Genomic DNA, 20,391 nt, shown 5'->3' with positions numbered 1-20,391 from the left:
ATCCAATCTAGGATCCCACATTGCATTTAGTTGTCATATTTCCTTAGTCTTCTCTAATCAGTGAAAGTTCCTCAGTCTTTCCTTGTCTTTCATAATCTTCACATTTTTGCTGAGCACTTGTCAATTATTTGGAATGTTTCCCAATATTACCTGATGCTTTCTCATGATTAGTTTGAGAATCGAGACTAGTGCCATGCATTTTTGACAAGAATACTAAAGAAGTGATGTGCCTTTCTTAGTGCATCATATGAGTGCACCCATAAGATGTGATATGTTTTATTACTGGCAATGCTACCCTTGATTACTTGGTTAAGTTGGTATCTGCTGGGTTTAAAACTGCAAAATTACTATTTCTCTCTTGGTAATTAATATATTGGGGGAGAGACATTTAGAAGATGCAAATACTCTATTTCTTAACAAACTTTTGCCCACTGATTTTAGCACTCATTGGTGGATGCAATAATTGTCACTGTGGTGCTCTAAGGGTGATTTTCATTTCTGCTCATTCTGGTTACACTTTTTTTTGGTGAGGAAGATTTGCCGTGAGCAAATATCTGTTGCCAATCTTTCTCATTTTTTGTTTGAGGAATACTAGCTTTGAGCTAATATCTGTGCCAATCTACCTCTATTTTATATGTGGGATGCCTCCACAGCATGGCTGATGAATGGAGTAGGTCTACACCCAGGATCCAAACCCATGAAGCTGGGCCGCTGAAGTGGAGCATGCAGAACTTTAGCCACTTGGCCATGGGGCCAACCAACCCCCGTCTACCTTTTTAAATTGGAATTCTTCTGTAAGAAAGAGCTGTCCCTTCTTTCTTTCTTCCTTCCTTCCTCCCATCCTTCCTTCATTTATCAGTATGAAAACATGGATATTGATTTTATTCTATGGGTTATACTATTATTTATTTTATTGCTCAAATGCTTCCAGCTTTGGCCACGAGCTCTTTCAGGTTGGTTCCTGTGTCCTATGAATGTGTTCCTAATCCTTTTTTGAGCACTTTCTTACTTTCTGGCCCATAAAGTGCTCGAAGCTCATTTTATATTTTTCCAGCCCCAGCCATGGAAGCAACCACTTACATAAGGAGTCTCGGCTCTCTTTATTGAAGAAGTCTTATTTTATTAATGATATACATCAGTGTAAACCAAATTCCTGCATTCCAGCAGATCATCTTATTTAATTCCTGAGAATACGCACACACGACTTTGGAGAGCACTCTTCTACAGCACTGCTTCATGATGATAAATATTTTTTGCTCTAACAAATACTCAACAACAATGAAAGAACACTCTATGATAGTCTAAAACGTTTACAGAGTTAACAAGGATTGATTAAATCAAAGAAATGGATGTAACAGGTAGAATCACAGACTTGTCCAATACTATCCATAGTTTTACCTCTACAGCTTCCAGTGTGAGGCCTGCATCTTTGGACTCCAATAACTCTAACAAACAACAATGCCAGAGATAGATAACACATCCTAGTCTACGCAGGTACTGACCATTACTCCACCAAAGAGAGTGGTAAGAACAACCTCAACAACATCAATCAGTATTGTCAGAACAATAAGAAAGGGTGCGTTTTAAGAAAAACAAAGATGGATAAAGACTCCCATGAAAAAATAGCTAGCATTTAATATGGGTTCACAGATGGTTCTGCAGAACCCTTAGATTATTTTAAGTTGAAAGAGTGAGATACGTGCAAAGTCGAGAGCCACTAGGCCATACCACACTCAAAGGACTCTGGAGTTCAAATACTACTAGATAATTAGAGAATATGCTCACACTCACTAGCATATTTGGCTAGTATGATGGTTCTACCTGCAACACTAAAGCAGGCTACCTTAATATCTTGCTGGCTTAAATAAAAAATGAATTGTCTTAAATACACGTAAAAGCATTTTAACATTTCCAGTTACTATAAAGTGTACTCTTCATTACCCATACCTAAAGAAGTAAACCAGTAATCTAAAACAATAAACAGTCCCCAAATAATTTATATTTTGCTTTAGAAAACATGACCTTTCATTACACAAATATGTTCATTCAAGATTTTTGCTCTGTTATTGAGTTAATATTTTAAAGCTAGCTTTGGTTCTCTGAGCATTCAGAATATAAAGGGAATCAGAAAAATGGCTACCAAGATTGGCCAACTTTGCAAACTACACTAAAATTTTACTTCAAAGCGTCTCACAAGCTTATTGAAGGTTGTTTAGTGTATATCCCTGTAAAATAATTTTTTCAAATATTTCTTTTCACTTGAATTCTACATAGGATAAGAATATATGTCAACACACTTTAGCAAAAGTTTTTCAATTTAATCAACTAAGAAATTGAAGCACAAAAGTGACTTTTTATTTGTACAAAAATAAAACAAACAAAAAGAGTATTATAATCTGTATTCTATTTATCTGACAACTCTACTCCCTGAAAGCATCCAAAGAGTACATTTACTGCTGATAGTTATGAAGCATAACTACTCACTTTTGAGACTGCATACCTTACACCTTGATGTTAGTTATTAATCCATGGAATCCTAAGGACAATCTGCTTAACAATTACAAGATTTAATTTGGGAACTAAACCCTAAATGAACTAAATCCCTTTGTTGATTTAGGGTGATTCCAAGTAATTAATGATAATGATAAATAATAGCAGCAGAAGTTTTAGATTACTGAGTCCTTTCTCCCTCACCCAACTTTACTGAGGTATAATAGCTGTATAAAAAAATTGTACATAATTAATGGATCCAGTTTGGTGAGTTTGGATGCATTATATCTTCTAAGCATCACAATAATCCTCTTGAGAAAGCTAGAATTATTCCCATTCAATAGAAAAGGAAAGTAGTCTTAAGGAGGTGAAAAAGTTTGCCCATGGTCATACAAGGCTAAACATGTAGTAAAGCCAGGACTACGACTCAGGTATAATCTAAAACCGGACCTTTTAGCTACTGTGCCATACTATGACTAGAGCAGGTCATTTTTATACCAGTGCCTAGTGTTCTCATATATAAACAAAAAATTACTGCAATCCACTATGGAGTTACTCTTCACTGGACACCTATTATAAATATGGCACTAAGCTGGATGTTTCATTACATTAATTTATATTAATTACAGTAATCTTCACAAGGATAGAAAATCACCAAGTTAAGCAATTTGCCCAACATCACATCTATTTAATGGAAACAAACAGCAAGCGCACATCTAGGTTTGACTCAGCCCATATTCTTTTTCCACCAGAAGCTACTACTGAATACATACCATACCTATCAAGGTCTAAACACTAAAACCTAAACAAATATCTTCTGTTTTAATAAAACTATTTTTTTGGTGGGTGAGGGTAGACAACATCTAGAGTATAAGCATCTACAATTATTATGCCCCTTCTGCAGATGAGAAAACTAAGTCACAGAAAGGGTATAAGTAGTTCGTCAGAACCACATAATTAATATATGGTGGGGTGAGATTTGAATCTATTTCTGTTCAATGGTAAAACTTATGCTTTGCCCCTTCTACTGAGGATAGAAACATTTTAGAAGACTTCACTCACAACACTTCAAGGAGGAAAAACACACACCCATAAAAATATAAATGCATATGGACAAAGGCAAGGGATGATTGTTACTTAGTACAGTAACAAATCCACTGAGTTCTAATTAACAGATAAACTTTATAAAACAATCTGAACAGGCTGTGGATATAATGTACAACTAGCCAATAGCAAAGTGTTACTGACAGTTCATAATTATACGTAAGGTAAAAATGGTAAGATGGTAATTTATAAAACTAATTTGTCACATTTCACAGGAACAGTATTTGATCAAACTCTCTCCCAGAATCCTAGATTCCTTATACCTTAGTAGGAGAAACTCAGAAAGAATTATCAGGCACTGAGGTTCCAAAGAGCCATAGACAATAAGGTAACTCTTTGAAACAGAATTATAACGATATCATATTAAATGAGATAGAGAGGAAACTTCATGTGTTAGAGCATGTTTAACAAAGTGCTATTTCTATAAAAATTGCATTTAGGGGCCAGCCCCATGGCCAAGTGGTTAAGTTCATGCACTCCACTTCCTACAACTAGAATATACAATTAGGTACTGGGGGGCTTTGGGGAGAAGAAAGAAAAAAAAAGGAGACTGGCAACAGATCTTAGCTCAGGTACCAATCTTTAACAACATCAAAAATTGCACTTAAAAAAAGATCTTTATGTGAGAATAAGAAACTGAAAACATCAGACTCAAAATCAAGACGAGAGAACTTCACCTTTTTATAAGTTGAGATGGTAGACTGATAGAGTGGCTGGCTTATAACTCAGGTGTTTCCTATATTAGAGTTTATGATCCATAAAACTACAATAAATGGAGGAAATTATCTGTAAAAAAACAACTGACCAGAAACACACTCCACCTCTCCCTTTTTATTTCAATTCTGGAAACAGGAAATATTTCAGTCCTTGGCTAATTTCTCTGACCATTAAAAGTTTTCTTTTTTTCCTTAAAAGGTCCTGATCTTGAGATTCTAAAACTACCCAATTAGTATGTTGGGCTGTCTTAAATTTGCAGGCAGACTACAGTCAGTTTCAAGTCTTACACAGCTAAGATACCAGGAGGAAATATATTTTTAAGAATTCTGGATTAGAGTTTTAGATGCATTATTTAAAAGGGCAATGAAAATTATCTATATGTATGCTTTAAAAAAAACAGTAGGCAAGAGAAATGTCATAGTTGTTTTTACTCTAATGTCATCTAACAACTTGCTGTTTTTAGGTACACAATTACAGAAATAACTACTGTTTTTAAGTATACAAACTAACACATGTTGTGGTTTAATTAAAACAATTTAAAATACTGTGAAGAACTTGAAAATTTAAAAAGAAAAAACAGAAAGGAGATCTCTAAGACATAGATTTCCCAAGAAATTTGAAAAAACCAAACCTCTATTTTCATAGCATCTAACACACACACACACACACAGTTTGTGGCAGGGGAACTGAATGAATGTGTAAACATCAGTTCTCACAAAAACAAAACAAAACCCAAACCCATCTTAGAAACATACTTCATAGAGCAAAATTTTAAAACATCTGAATATACAGCAACTGAGAAGGTGAATGCTGACCAGGAAACTGCTTTTGCATCATCTTTTGAGTAGGCTCCTCTTGTACTTGCTTGACCACTTGGCAGTACTCCTGGACCTTACTGCTGTATGGTATCCTAAAACTTGTTAGGCAGCTGAGCCATGTTGTTCCAAAACCACACACATGTATGTAGTGTGTATGAAGATGTGTTTTGTAAATATTCTATTTTTCCATCATTTTATACCTAAAGTGCATAATTTAATTATATATAAATTGAGCGGCAAATATATATCACATGTTGAAGAGTGTCTTTGATGTTTTTGTTTTGTGTCTTGGACCAAAACTCTATTCAAAAAATAAATAAGAAGTGTTTATAAGGAACTGAATATATGAAAATTATTAAGATATTCTTTGCCTCAAAGGGGTTAAAAATCTACTAAAATCAACACTTTTAAGGGAATACAACAGAATAATATTTAGAATTGACAAAGGAAGGTAAAAATCATTTTGTCAAATCAAAATTATTCTTAAAAATCTCTTAAATAGCCCAAAAGTACAGTATACATCACTTAACATCTACAATCTCATACATTATTATGTATTACGAAACACACATCTTTTAAACATGAGAATCACACTATTTGTAGAAATGCTTTATAGTACAGGAGGCATGCAGAAACTAAGAAGTATTAAAAGAACAATAAATTAATTTATCTCCCTTCTGACCAAGGAGAACAGAAGATAGATGCTCACATGATACAGATTTTTATTTTTCACACTTTAAGGCATATTTGGTGATGATATATCTGCTGTGGCATGCTGATGAATTTGACACTTCCAGATGTAGGATTTATGAAAGAATTTTGATAGAAAGAAACTCTAGGTCAATCAGGCTTCGTAAAAAGTTTCACAACAAACAATGAATGGAGTATGAAAGAACCTAGCATATTTTTTAACTTCCAGGAGGTAAAGGAAATGTTGACTGTAAAGCAAAAAGTCTTACATCTTGCTAAGGACGCTGGATTTAACGAAGCTGAGAGTGAAAATATTAACTGCTAACATCATATAGTGAAGTGTTTATGACTGAGAAAATCTTTCAACTTGATGTTCATCATTAGTCAAAGATAAAGGAGTCACAAATACCTGACATGAAATCTTTAAAAGAAATTTTAGATAGTGCAGATAAAGTGACAGTTGTTACAAATTAATTTGATCATGATATGAAAAGACTCCTCATATGAAAAGATGAAACTGCAAGCAAAGTCTTGGGTGACCAGGAACTGAATAGTTCATTCATTTTTAGTTTTTTTAAAAAAAAAATCCCTTTGCTTTTCTACAGCTTCAGCTGATAGTTCAAAGCTAGTTCCACGGATTCAGACATGGTGTTTAATTCACTTGTTTCCTACTTCACCAGTTCTCTGGCTTAACATTGCTTACCACCAAACAGCAACAGGAGCCAAAGCCTCCATCTCTTTTCTCATCATCAAACTTCACTTGGGCAACTTTATAATCCATTAATTAAACTTTTTAAAAATGCCTTATTTGATTATTTTACTAAGCACTACTGGCAATAACTAATTATCTTTCGTTATTTCATTATTTATCCACATTATAGTGCATGATCATTGGTCAAGTTATTTAACTGTTATCACTTTGTATATAAAGGAACAGAGACAATTTCTAAATCTCCTACCTGCTTTAAAATGCTGTAATTTTAGTTAGCCTTAAAAGGAAAATAATCTGTAAAACTGAGGAATGGGAGTGGCAATCACCTACCATATGCCTGATCTGTAATTTTTCAAAACTCATATTATCTTTTTTTCTTTCTTTTGGTGAGGAAGATTGTTGCTGAGCTAACATCTGTGCCAATCTCCCTCTATTTTATATGGGGGATACTGCCACAGCGTGGTTTGATGAGTGGTGCTTGGTCCGCACCTGGGATCCGAACCTGCAACCCCAGGCCACCAAAGCAGAGTGCACAAACTTAACCACTACACCACTGGGCTGGCCCCAAAACTCATATTATTTTTAACTCTTGAAATGTATTTCCCCTAGGATCTCTGTAGTTTGCCATCTTAAGTTTTTTTTACATCTTTGCTCAAATGTCATTTGACTATCCTTTATAAAATTGTGAGCACCACCTCTATTCTGGCATTCTCTATGCTCCTCTCCTAATCTATCTCCACAGCACCTACATGTATATATTTTTTCCTCTTTTTTCATATATATCCACACGTATGTGAGGGATGTGTGTGTGTGTGCACATGTGCACACACATTCAGCCACAAATATAATTTGTTTCTTGTCTGCCTCCCAGCACTAGAACATAAAAGTCCATGAGGAGAGAGATGTGGTCTTTTGTTCACTGAAATGGTACCTGGCACGTAGAAGGAGGCTGAATGGATCTTTGTTGAATGAATGACCTTCACTAATCATGGGTGAGAAATATCTTTTATAAAGCCCACATGCTAGTCTCGCTTCAAGGAAAGTCATACTTAGGGAAAGAAAGAACTAAATTAAAAGTATTCTATAAAAGAATATATAGGTGATGACAGTTCATGAGTTCATGACTTACTCAAGAAAACCAGGAAAATATCATAAAAAGGTTTTTTTTTAAAAAAGGATAAGTTAATACCAAACAGTTATATAGCATATATTGGTTCTTCCATTATTCCACAGAAAGTGCTTTTTCCTATTTAGTGCTCTCATTATGAAGTATTTTGAATGGCATGATAGATTGCTACAAATAATCTATCTGAATACAGACTAGTTTCACTATCTGCCATGTCACAGACAGAGCATAGCAAAGAAATATTACCCAAGGATGGACAGTAATTCAAAAAGTAGGGCCCCAAACAGAATTCTCTCTCTTCTGAAAATCAAGTCTTCCCTCTCACCTACCAGACTATATTTGTTCAACTGAATTAGAATATGAGATGAAATAATTTAGACAAACTCCTAAAGAATCATATAATGATAAATGGAAGAGAGTCATGCTTCCCCAAATTTAAATCATGTCCTCAAAGTTATTGGGGTTATGCAAAACCACTGAAAGATTAATTCAATGACTACACATTTCTGAAAGGAATTTAAAATCATCTATATTTTCAGTATTTCTGGCTGATTCCTAGAACATCTTAGAATACTGGTACTTGCTTATCACCTGCAAGGACTCACCAAAGATTTATTGTAAAGGTCTTGCATATTGCAGCTGTGAGTCACATTTTTAAAAAACATCATCTTGCCTTCTGCGTAGAAAAATGAATTGGTAAAAAAGGGAAAAGTAGAAGGAGGAGACCAGTTAGGAGGCTCTTTAACAGTATATGCCAGAGGAATGAAAATAACAAGGCCTGGTCAGATTTAGAATAAATTTCGAAGGTAGAGCCAATGGGACTTGATGATAGGTGGGATGTGGGAATGAAGGGCACTGAGAAATCAAGAACGGCTCCTAGCTTTTGGGCCTTGACCTACCAGGTCAAGAGGGATATCTTTCATTAAGATGTGAAAGGCTGGGGCAGGGAAAGGTTTTGGAGGAATAAAATCAAGTGTTCTGTTTAAGTAGGTCATTCTGTGATGCCTATTAGATATTCTGGTGGAGACTATCAAGTAGGCAGTTAGATATAAGAGGGTAAAGCTAGAGGAAAGGTTAAGATTAGATACAATATTCAGGTGTCATCAGCACACACCTAATTGAAGCCATAGGATGAAATGAGGCCCTCAAGTAAGTGATGGTATATCAAAAAGAGAACACAGCTGAGGACTAACTTCCTAGGTCTCTTCAACATTTAACAGTCATTTTCATCAAGAAGATGAAAATCGGCAAGGAGTAAAAGAAGCAATTTGTGAGAAAGGGGAAAAAAATTATAAGAATATAACTTTCTAGAAACCAGGATAAGGACGTGATCAATGCTATCAAATGATGCTGAAAGGTTGAATAAGACGAGAACTGATAACTTTCCTTTGAACAGTACAAGATGAAATTACCAATGAAATTGATAAAACAATTTTAGTAGAGTAGAAGGAAAGAAAGTCTAATTGGCATGGGTTGAAAAGAAAAGGAGAGCTGAGAAGGGAAGATGGCAAAAGTATAGACAATAACAAATATTTACTAAACATCTGTGTGTCAGCTGCTTCAGATATATTAGTCAACAAAAATACAAAAATCCAATTTCCCATGGGGCATATATTCTCCCAGAAGGAGAAAGACAATAATAAATAAAAGAAATACATAAATTATATACTACATCAGAAGATGACTGTGCCACAAAACAGAAGGGTGATTTTTAGTTGTTGGAAGTTTGAGGAGAGAGATATAAAACAACCACCCGGAAGAGAGGAAACTGGGAAGTGAGCATGATTGGGTATTTTACTCTAGAAAAGTTCAGCTGTTCCAGGGTAAGTGTGTAATAAATGAGGAATTGGATTAAAACACAGATAAGGTTCTGACTAGCAAATATGACAAAGGAAGAGAGAGGCAAGGGAATTAAGGTTTTATATGAAAGATGATCACAGTGATCAAGCACTGTATCTGAGCTGAGTAAGGAAAGAAGTGAAGTCATGAGGAGACAATCAAAAGTGAAAAATGGTGTGGTCAACAGACTGGATGTTGCAATGAAGTTAAAAAAATATCGGAATGAGTATTAGAATAAAATGGTAGTCAGAGTAAGGGATGGTTGGAATTAGATTTGGGAGGTGGCAAAGGTCTAGGGATGATCTTGGGAAAAGGTGGCTGGAGTGGAATGGAAGAAAAGATCATGGGAAATTTAGAGGTCAAGTAACTGTGAGACCAGAGTGTTGAATATACCAGCTACAGAGTATTTGAGATCACCAAGAAGTATGAATTGACTAACTGCATCAAATACATCAAGAAGGTCTTTGAAAAGACCAGAATAGTAGTTAGATGAATGCTAAATCTGAGTGGGGGGGTAAAAGATAAAGCAAGAAAAACATAGTTTGATGAAGGAAGGTTTCATTTTATTATATATTTAGCAGTATGATTCACTCAGCTACTATGTGCATACTATCTGTCCAATTTAGTCAAGGCCTTCTTTAATTTAAAAATAAAAGATGAGACATCTTCCTGAATTGTAAGCCAGTGATTTAACACTGCTCTAGGTGATCAGAGAATGTGAAGCTAAAAGTCAAAATAATTTAGTTTATATCTCATAGGGATAACTTTGGAAAAGGCATTTTATATCTATATGCCTATGTCTATCCCCATTTCAAAAATAAACTGACTGATATGCAAACTATACACAGTAATAAACTTAAGCATAAAGAAGGGAAAGGTAAACTCTATGTACACGCTAAATAATTTCCTTCTTCGAATGGAACAAATGAAGTAATACGACCATTGAGTATGTAGGGAAACTGGAAGATATTTAGACAATTTATCTTGGTACTCATTCATTCATTCAAGAAATATTTACTGAAGACCTAAGATGTAACAAGTACCATTCCAGATACTGAGGATCTTGCAATTAACAAAACAAAATCCCTGCTATCATCGAGCTTTCATTCTACTCCAGGACTTTAAACAATTTTAGGGTTAACCTCTAAAAGGAATTCAATTTTGAAAAATTTCTAAAGTAAAAAATATACAAAACTTGTGAAAGTTCAACTCTGTACTACATAATGCCTCCCCCTGATTCTATTTATTCAACCCTGAAAGAATATTTCTGACCAGCTTCTAATTACAAGAAATTGCCTGAAGTGTATCTAGTTTAAGTAATGTTTCCTTGGATCTATCTATCATTAAACACTATAAGGGAACCAATCACTAAAACTGTTCATAGTTCATACAAAGGAAAAATGGAAACCTACAAGAAATATAGAGCATTCTTCATAGGTCCTCTCTAGTCTGCTTAATTCAATTTAAACAATCTTGCAATCACTTAATGATGAGGACGCATTCTGAGAAACGCATTATTAGGTGAGTTCCTCCCTGTGCAAACATCATAGAGTGTACTTATACAAACCTAGATGGTACAGCCTACTACACACCTAGGTTATATGATACTAATCTTATGGGACCACCGTCACACATGCGGTCCATGACTGTAATTCTAATCCTAGGCTGCTAAGTAGTAGAGAACAGGAAGGGTTTTCCCACTTAGTACTTAAAAGAATCTAGGTGCTCCTCACACAGAACATCTTTCACCTTTTCTAAACTCTTCCAAGGACTCAAATGTTCCTAACAGAGAACTGAAAAGATACGTTACCTAACTTCTCTCTGCTTCATTGTCTACCTGTTTAAAGTGATAGCAGTACCTACTTCTTAACATTGTTTTGGGATTGAATGAGATAAGGCATATAAAGAATTTAATGCTCAATCATAATTGATGACATCAATCATTATTATCCTAAGTAGTGAGGTCTCAATAATAATAGCTTACATTTATCATTATCATCCTTCCCAAAACCACAGTCAGGAAAGATAATATACAAGCTACAATAAGGATATTAAAAGATTTCCTTATGTTTTGGCAAGATGATCAACATGCATATATTCCTCAAACTAAGCAACAGATTTAAAGTATCTGTTGTTACTTTATTACACTAATGTTACTAATATCCAGAATTTCTAAAAATGGCTGAGCTTGGAAATTTTTAGGAATCAAATAAGAGCTTCACCAACAAGATGCTTTATCAACATTTTATTGGCTACTCCAAAGACTGAGAAGTATTTCCTGTCTTTAAAAACACATTTTTTGCCTTTTACTTCAATGTAGAGTTAATAGAACTAAATAAATAATGGAGTTAAGACCATTTAAAAGATATTGTTATTATTTTCTAGCCTCATCCTAGTCAGACCATACTAGAAATCTCTAAAATGATTTTATTCAAAGAAAATTCAAAAACAAACAACAAAAAGAAACCCAAGTGAACAAGTAGAAAAATCCTTGTATTAATTAAATCTGGAAAGTGATGATGGACTACACATAAAGGAATTAACAAAGGTAAGACCTGAAGTAAAGCAAAAATACTAGTAAGAATCTTTCATTTAAAAACTAAGTGATCTTTCAAAGATCTTGAAGAAAACCAAGAAATCTCCAAACGGAGGTCACTAAATATCCATGAACACTCACCCAACCATTGGTAGGAGATCTCTTGAAGAACCAGATGCTTGAATCAGCTGAAATAGTACCAAGTTTTTACTGATTACTCTTAATAGGGCAATGGAGCACAGGTTAACTCCATACTATCAAAAATTAAAGACCACTATTATTGATAATTCTAGCTACTACCATTACAAATTACTCAAAGGAAAAACAGACTGAGTAACAAGTTCCAAGGTGAGTGAAACAACATGTACATGTTATAAATGTGTACATTTCCTCCAGTTCTCTTAGTGATATAAATCTGATAGCATAATTCTTCTTATAAATGTAAAGATATTGGCAGAATAAAATTTTCTAAATTAATGTTATAAAATTCTTAAATGAAGCATGTTAAATATTTTTAATTTTAGTTCATATCAAAAAATTTGAAAAACGAATTTGTTTTTTAAAGACAATGCCAATTTCTCAACACTAAGTACTTCAGTTAACACACAGGACAAGATTTTCAGTTCCCTACACTTAAAAAAAATACAGTTCTTAACTTTAGGTCATTTAATATACTAATGATTCTTCTAATCAGAGGATTCTCATATTTCAACATAAAAGAACTCATAACATTTAAGGCTAAAAAAGCCTCCTTTCCCAAAAGTGACGACTATTTTCAACATTATTGATTAAAACCTGAAGTTACCAATTTAATAGAAAATACCCAATGTTACTTAATTCCAAAGAGGAGTAGATGAGAATACAGTAATCTTTTTCTCAATCTCTGGAAGCTGGGAGGTATGATCCCCTCTCCTACCTCCCATTCCCCCCAAACCATGACTTACTCCAAAGGTCTATCTGAGAAAGATTAAGACACTCTACTACTGCAGAAGTGGCCAAGAACAAAAAATGGAAGGTTCTATATTTCTATATTTTTCCCAAGTAACTAAGATATAAAAACAAATTCTGCCTGATACATGTGTACCAAGTAAGGGAACAAGGGGAACAAGCCTCATTTAGTTTACACAGTTTAGACAGATAGGAAGCAAAAGGAACGTTGACATTTTAATGTCAAGTAAGTCTATTCAAGCTACCAAAGAAACTGAAATCCCAAGCCAGCAAATTTACTCTGACCTGGCTGATCAATGATTTAACCGTTACATTTCTAAAGATAGCTTTGCAATATAATATATATATGTATCAATTATTGAACATGAAAGAACGTTTGAAGTCTTGAGAAAAGCAGCAAAATAAGAGCAGGAGCATAAAAAAAAATCTCCTCCCCTGCCTATAGTAGACAAGGAGAATGTCTGATAAAGTCTGGGAGAGACCTGAAAATAGAATGGTGAAAAGGAATGCCAAATAGAACACTAGCTCTACAGTGACTAAGAATCCTAATGTCCCTAAAATATGAAGAAAAATTAAGAATAAAGAAAGAAAGAATCAAGAATGAAATAGAGATTGACATACAAAAAACGTGTGTGTGAGAAAAATTCAAACATTTTAGATCTGTCGCAAATTTTAAATGACAAAGTATACCAATATTACCTTTCTTTCGAAAGAGTGCATTTAGGTAACTTTCTGCTTGGCATTCAATCTTTTCAGTGTTGGACTGGCCCTGAGATGATAGTTCCTCTGTTGGTGTTGACTGTGAAGAATCAAGAGATGGTAGACAATCCTAAAAGTATAAGAAAACAACATAAAAAAACCATTTTATTTAAACATAGGATTCCATTAAAATGGCAAAAAAAATAAATTCTCTAAATGCTCATTTGTTCTACCTTTTAAATATATCAAATTATATAGAGAGAACATAAAATGTGGGACAGCAGTCAGAAAAAAAGAAATTTAGCTCTGACAGAGGGTCAAATTAGCCTTATTCCTCAGCAAAACTATAGTCAAAAAGGGGGTAAGAACAGATAAATACACTGCTGAATAAATTCACTATATAGCATGCCAATAATGTAATACCTTCGGAGAGTTTTAACAACAAAGTAGATATGTTCACCCACTAATCTGACCAAAATGGGTACAGGTTCTCAAGTTCTCATTTCTTCTTAGACCGTCTCACAACAGTGCATAAGGAATTAGGACTTCCCACCATACAAGAAGATGCTGCTTGCATAGATTATGCCCTGTTTACAATAGACACTTACATAATCATTTACAATAGGAGATAATTATGATATCCAAAAGACTTCAAGAGAAAGTGAAAGGCTAAAAAGTGCTACCACATTATCCTCCAACCACTGATTCCTAAGAAATCAGACTGTAGGGTGGTCTTAGATCAAACTAGGCCTCCAAGCTCACCCTTGTCTACCTAAATATAAAACAGATCTGACCTGAACTTCATAAGTCAGGGAGCTATAAGAAAGAAATGTGAAATAAGCAAAACAGATGAGTGTTTGGGGATTTTTTTATCTGCAGGTTAAGCTAAATGTTTGACTTCTAACATAAGACTTCAAAATATTCTTCTTATTACCAAAATCAAGTATTTAAGTTTCCACTGTAAGTCACAAACTTGCAGAACAAATTAAGTTAAAAAAAACAAAAAAGAACTGTGTTACAATTGTGCAATTAGTTTAAAAATAATTTCATAGCACTAAAACTTACACTGACTGCTTCTCTCTGTAGGTTACAAAATGAACATTTTTCATCCATAGACCAGTCAGTCAGCTCTTCTGGTTCACAGTCTTTAAAAGAGGGAAAAATATTCATTAAATACACTAACTTTATTAAAACAAATAAAATTACCACTCTCCACAGCAATGGTTCATATAAAAAAAGCTAACTACTAACAGTAGGGGAAAAGGCCTAACTTTAAAATTAAACTGATGATATTTAGAAAGAAATAAACAGAGAAGGCTGTAAGGAGAGTAATTTTGCACTATTAGCAAGAACAATGAATTGGTTATAAATTAACTTCCCAACAATAGGGTTTTAAGCATCACCTAGCCTCCTGAAAGATTCAATTTATCATCATCTACTAATTTTATTGTTATTTTCACTATGAAAGAAATCAGAACAAATATGGAGATATGGAGAAGAAAGGAAAAACCTGGTTTTGGTTTTGATTTTGGGGGGGGCGGGGTTTGGTGAGGAAGACTGGCCCTGAGCTAAAATCTGTTGCCAATCTTCCTCTTTTTCTGCTGGAGGAAGAGGGGCCCTAAGCTAGCATCTGCGCCAGTCCTCCTTTATTTTGTACATGGGTTGCTTCCACAGCATGGCTTGACGAGCGGTGTAGGTCTGCACCTGGGATCTGAACCCATGAACCTGGGCCACTGAAGCAGAACACATCAAACTAAACCACTATGCCACGGGGCCAGCCCCAAGAATAACTTTTGCACATTGTGAAAGACAACACAAAACAGAGAAATGGAAAAAAGTGCCAGAAAAGCCCACAGATTTGAGAAAATGGAATGCTGTCCAAGAAAAATGCAGAGGGGCCTCCTCAGTAGAGTAGTGGTTCACTCTGCTTTGGCAGCCTGGGCTTCACAGGTTTGGATCTTGGGTACAGACCTACACACTGCTCATCAAGCCATGCTGTGGCCATGTCCCGCAATAAAATAGAGGAAGATTGGCACAGATGTTAGCTCAATTTCAATCTTCCTCAAGCATAAAGAGGAAGACTGGCAACAGATGTTAGCTCAGGGCCAATCTTCCTCACCAAAAAAAAAAGAGAGAGAGAGCGAGAGAAAAAAGTAGAAATCTGTAGCTAAAAAGTCAGATTAGATTTTTCATTGTGTTGTTTAAAGGCTTTGCTGCAAGAGTTAAGAGTAAAAAGCAGGCAAACAAAAGACAAAACATGGGTTTTTTTTCCGTAAAACTGTTCCTTATAAAACTATTGTAACATTAGAGTGTTTCTGGAAAACAAACATTTTCTATTGAAGGAATTTTCTGAAGGTATAATAACACTGTCATCCTAACTATACCTGGTATAGACAGTGATTTTTCAAACTTACTCTTTGTGGGCAGAAACTCTCCTTGATTTCTTTTCCCAAATAAATTCAAATGCAGAACCTCAAATACATAAAACCATTATCATCTGAGGCAGCTACACTGGGACTAATTTGAAAAGTACTGGTGTACCACAGTAATTTTCTCTCATACTTTTGAAATACATAAGGAAGTTGAATACTTGTTTCTGCTAAACTACACAGAAAATAAGTTTATCCTTTTTGAAATGATAATGAATATATACTAGCGAGGATCAGGTCCGAGGATACTCTTGCATCAATCCAGTTATTCTGGTCAGAATAGACGATAAAATAATTTGTCAGAGTATAAAGAGTGTACTGATAGCTCCTTTTGATTTTGGCAGTGGTCCAGAAATATTCCTAAGATGTATCTAAACCTGGAAAGGGTAAGTAATAGGCATACGAGATCCAGTATGGGGTCATGGAAAGATAACTGGATCTGAAGTCTCCAAAAATATGAGATGGAATTTACTAGTTGTAATCTTGCCAAGCCACAAAGTTTTTGTTTCAATTTCCTCATCACCTAACTTATTTGTGGATCAAATGAAAAAATGTAAAACTACTTTCTAAACTACAAAACACCATGGAAAGCCTAATTACTAATAAGGTAAAATCACCAGTCATTATTATTATTAGTAGTAGTAGTAGTAGTATTTTGGTGAGGAAGATATGCCCTGAGCTAACATCCACTGCCAATCCTCCTCTTTTCGCTTGAGGAAGATTGTCACTAACATCTGTGCCAATCTTCCTCTATTTTGTATGTGGGATGCCACCTGCCACCACAGCACGGCTTAATGAGTGGTGTGTGTAGGTCCACGCCGGGGATCTGAACCTGTGAATCCTGGGCTGCCACAGCAGAGCAGGCAAACCCAACCACTATGCCAGTGGGCTGGCCCCCACCAGTCATTATTTTTTAAAGTCTGTACCATCACACATGTATTTAATAAGGTTTGTTTGCAGAAGACAGATAATTTTAATATCTGCTTAAGAAAACTGGTCACTTTTTGTAAACAACTTGACAAAAGAAAAAGTTTAAGCAATCTATCCAATTAAAAACCTAGAACTGTAGCTATGTAGGTTTATATTTATTTTAGCCTTTTACCCCATCACTAGAACAGAATCATACATTCACAGTCCTGAATGCAGGGTCATGCAGGGTCTCTTACTAGGGAGGTAGAGCTTGTTGAGCAATGGAATGATTATGGGAGAAGCGGCAGTATACCATTCCAAGCTGAGGCTTTAAAAGGCATGGTGAGTTCCTCCAGTTCCCTTAACTTCTACTATCCAGCATGGGAAGAACTTGCCCCTTACAGCCAGCACTCTTTCAGTGTGGGACCTGGAGTCATGAGGAGATGTGATCCTCAACCACAGCCTGGAGTCCAGTATCAGATCACCCATAAGCATGCACTAGATTGAAGAGCTGTTTGTTACACTCCAAGATTGTAGCAAAAACTTAACTCATATGCCAAATATCATATAATTTTGATAGGTCAAGGAAATCTTGCTGCTTTTTTATTATGACTTTATGAATAGAGAATATGAAAGGAATCTAGCATTGGGATTTATGAAAAACAGCTGGTAGGCCTGGAAAAAGGGTACTTTTTAAAATGGTGGTAAGGTTTCATGAGGTTTCAATGATAAATATGTTGACTCAAGGGACAACAACTTTGAATTAATTAAAACAAGTACCAGTTATAAGATAAAATTGGGCATGTTGAGATTATCATCACTTATTTTATTTATTTCAGAAGTTCTCTAAGGAAATGTTAATTAAAATAAATACCTACATAGTTAAATAAATGGCAGTAAATAATCAATCATTATATAAATGCCATTAAATTTTGCTGCATTCAAAATTTATGATTTCATTTACAAATATTTAATAATTACTCTTTCTATGGCAATTTTTTATTTTGACTCCAAATAAATGATGGTGGGAACAATTTTTTATATATGGGAAAACAGATTTTTAAAAATCAACTCGGGCAGATTTCTCCCTCTGTCCAGGTTATCACTTCATGTCATAAAAATTAAACAAATGCTACACCAAAATACATTCATTTTCTCTCTCAAACAAAATTTGACAATGAATCAGATATTTCTCTTTAAAATAAGCTCTCTCATTTTGAAATTTTAAAACATGAGTATAAGCTCAAAAAGGGTCAAGTTATATACCTAATAGAAATAGCATTATTTTTTTTTTTAAAGATTGGCACCTGCGCTAACATCTGTTGCCAATCTTTTTTTTTTCCTTCTCCCCAAAGCCCCCCAGTACATAGTTGTATATTCTAATTGTGAGAGCCTCTGGTTGTAGAAATAGCATTAGTAATAAAAGGAAATGGCATAAGGAAAACTGATAGTAAACGACTGTCAACGACCAACCTTTCCACCATTGATATATATTCTTGTGGTCAAAGTCTAGCTCCAAATATTTTACGTAACCTATCTTAGAAAAATAACAGATTTTGAAATTAGAGAGCCTTGGTATTGAACCATGGGCTTTCCACATACTAGATGTGGCCTTGGGCAAGTAAACTTCTCTGAACTTCAATTTCCTCATCTGTAAAATGAGGATAATAATAACTGCATCTTAAGGCTGCAGTAAAAATTAAATTAAAAAACATAGGCAAAACATCTAACAAGTCCAATAGACGTTACTTTCATTTTCTTCTAAATAATCACACTCCTTTTGATTGTTTTTATTCTCTTCAATACCCTTTAATAATAGGAAATAAAGTTGGAGTTTCCAAAGACAAAGCCCAATGAAAAGTGAAAAAAAGAGAATATTGAACCAGATGGTTCATGAAAGTCATGAAAAAGTAGTTATAACTATGTTGATTTTGAAGAAAGATACCCAACAGTGGGCAATGTTATTCAAAACATAATTTTCCATTATGAAACTACATATTAACTATATAGGAAAAGTACAAAGGAGAAAAGAAAAACTATTTGTAATCTCATCATTCAGAGATAATGATTAACATTTTGCACCATATCCTTCCAGTTTATATTCTATGCCCTTTTAAAAGCTAGTATCACCTGATTCTTTATAGATCAATAAAACTGATAAACCTCTAGCCAAGCTAAGCAAAAAAAAAAAAAGAAGGAGAAAAAGTAAATTTCTAATATCAGACATGAAAGATGGGCCATCACCACTGATCCTATGAACATTACAAAGACAATAAAAGAATATTATGAACAACATTAGTTGCCTACAAATTTGATAACTTCAGATGAAATGGATGAATTCCTTGAAAGACACATCTACCAAATCTCACACAAGAAAAAAGTAGATCACCATAATAGGACTATATCTAATAATTAAATTAAATCAGTAATTAATCACTTTCCAAAACAGAAAGCGCCAGCCCAGATCGTTTCTCAACAATTTGGTCCAGGAAACTGAAGCATAGGAAATACGTCCTCACTCATTCTACGGTTCCATCATTACCCAAATACCAAAACCTGCCTCAACAGACACCTCACCCAAGAAGATTTGCAGATAGCAAATAAGCATATGAAAAGATGTTCAATATCATATGTTATTAAAGAACTGCAAATTAAGACAATGAGATACCACTAAATACCTATTAGAATGGTTAAAGTCCAAAACACTGACCACATCGAAAGCTGGTGAGGTTGTGAAGCAACAGGAACTTAAATAAACTGCTGGTGGAAATGCAAAATACAGTAATCCCCCCTTATCTGTGATTTCACTTTCCATAGTTTCATTTACCTGTGGTCAACCGTGTCCAGAGGCAGATGATCCTCCTCATGACATATTGTCAGAAAGTTAATAGTAGCCTAACATTACGTCACAATAGTCATTCACTTCACTTCATCTCATCACATAGGCATTTTATCACCTCACATCATCCCAAGAAGGGTGAGAAAAGCACAATAAGATATTTTGAGAGAGACCACATTCACGTAACTTTTATTACAGTATATTGTTATAACTTTTCTATTTTATTAGTAATTGTTAGTCTCTCACTAATTTATAAGTTAAACTTTATCAGAGGTATGTATAGGAAAAAACACAGTACAGATAGGGCTTGGTACTATCCGCAGTTTCAGGCATCCACTGAGGGTCTTAGAATGTAGCCCCCATGGATAAGGGGAGACTACTGTAGTACAGCCACTTGTGAAAACAGTCTGGCAGTTTCTTACAAAGCTAAACACAGTCCTTCCATATAATTGCTCCTAGGTATTTACCCAAATGAGTTGAAAATTTATGTCCATGCAAAAACTTGCACACAAATGTTTATACCAGTTCTATTCAT

At 34.7% G+C, this 20,391-nt stretch overlaps 1 protein-coding gene across 26 annotated transcripts in view; it reads right to left on the bottom strand.

Moving 5' to 3' along the window:
* Positions 1–20,391, bottom strand: part of LCORL (ligand dependent nuclear receptor corepressor like) — a 152,420-nt gene that overhangs the window by 88,780 nt on the left and 43,249 nt on the right. For 14 of the 26 annotated variants that reach the window (XM_070262569.1, XM_023638297.2, XM_023638301.2 and 11 more), the window contains 2 exons: positions 14,745–14,824; positions 13,680–13,809 (listed from right to left, as the gene is read on the bottom strand). In XM_070262569.1, the coding sequence (XP_070118670.1) occupies positions 13,680–13,809; positions 14,745–14,824 (210 nt within the window). Of the gene's footprint in view, positions 1–12,173; positions 12,221–13,679; positions 13,810–14,744; positions 14,825–19,844; positions 19,882–20,391 lie in introns of those variants that run through there. The other 12 variants (XM_070262563.1, XM_070262564.1, XM_070262567.1 and 9 more) reach the window with 5 other exon arrangements.

This window comes from Equus caballus, chromosome 3, assembly GCF_041296265.1.
Source record: "Equus caballus isolate H_3958 breed thoroughbred chromosome 3, TB-T2T, whole genome shotgun sequence".
Classification (NCBI taxonomy): domain Eukaryota; kingdom Metazoa; phylum Chordata; class Mammalia; order Perissodactyla; family Equidae; genus Equus; species Equus caballus.
This window is presented reverse-complemented; position numbering and strand designations above follow the sequence as displayed.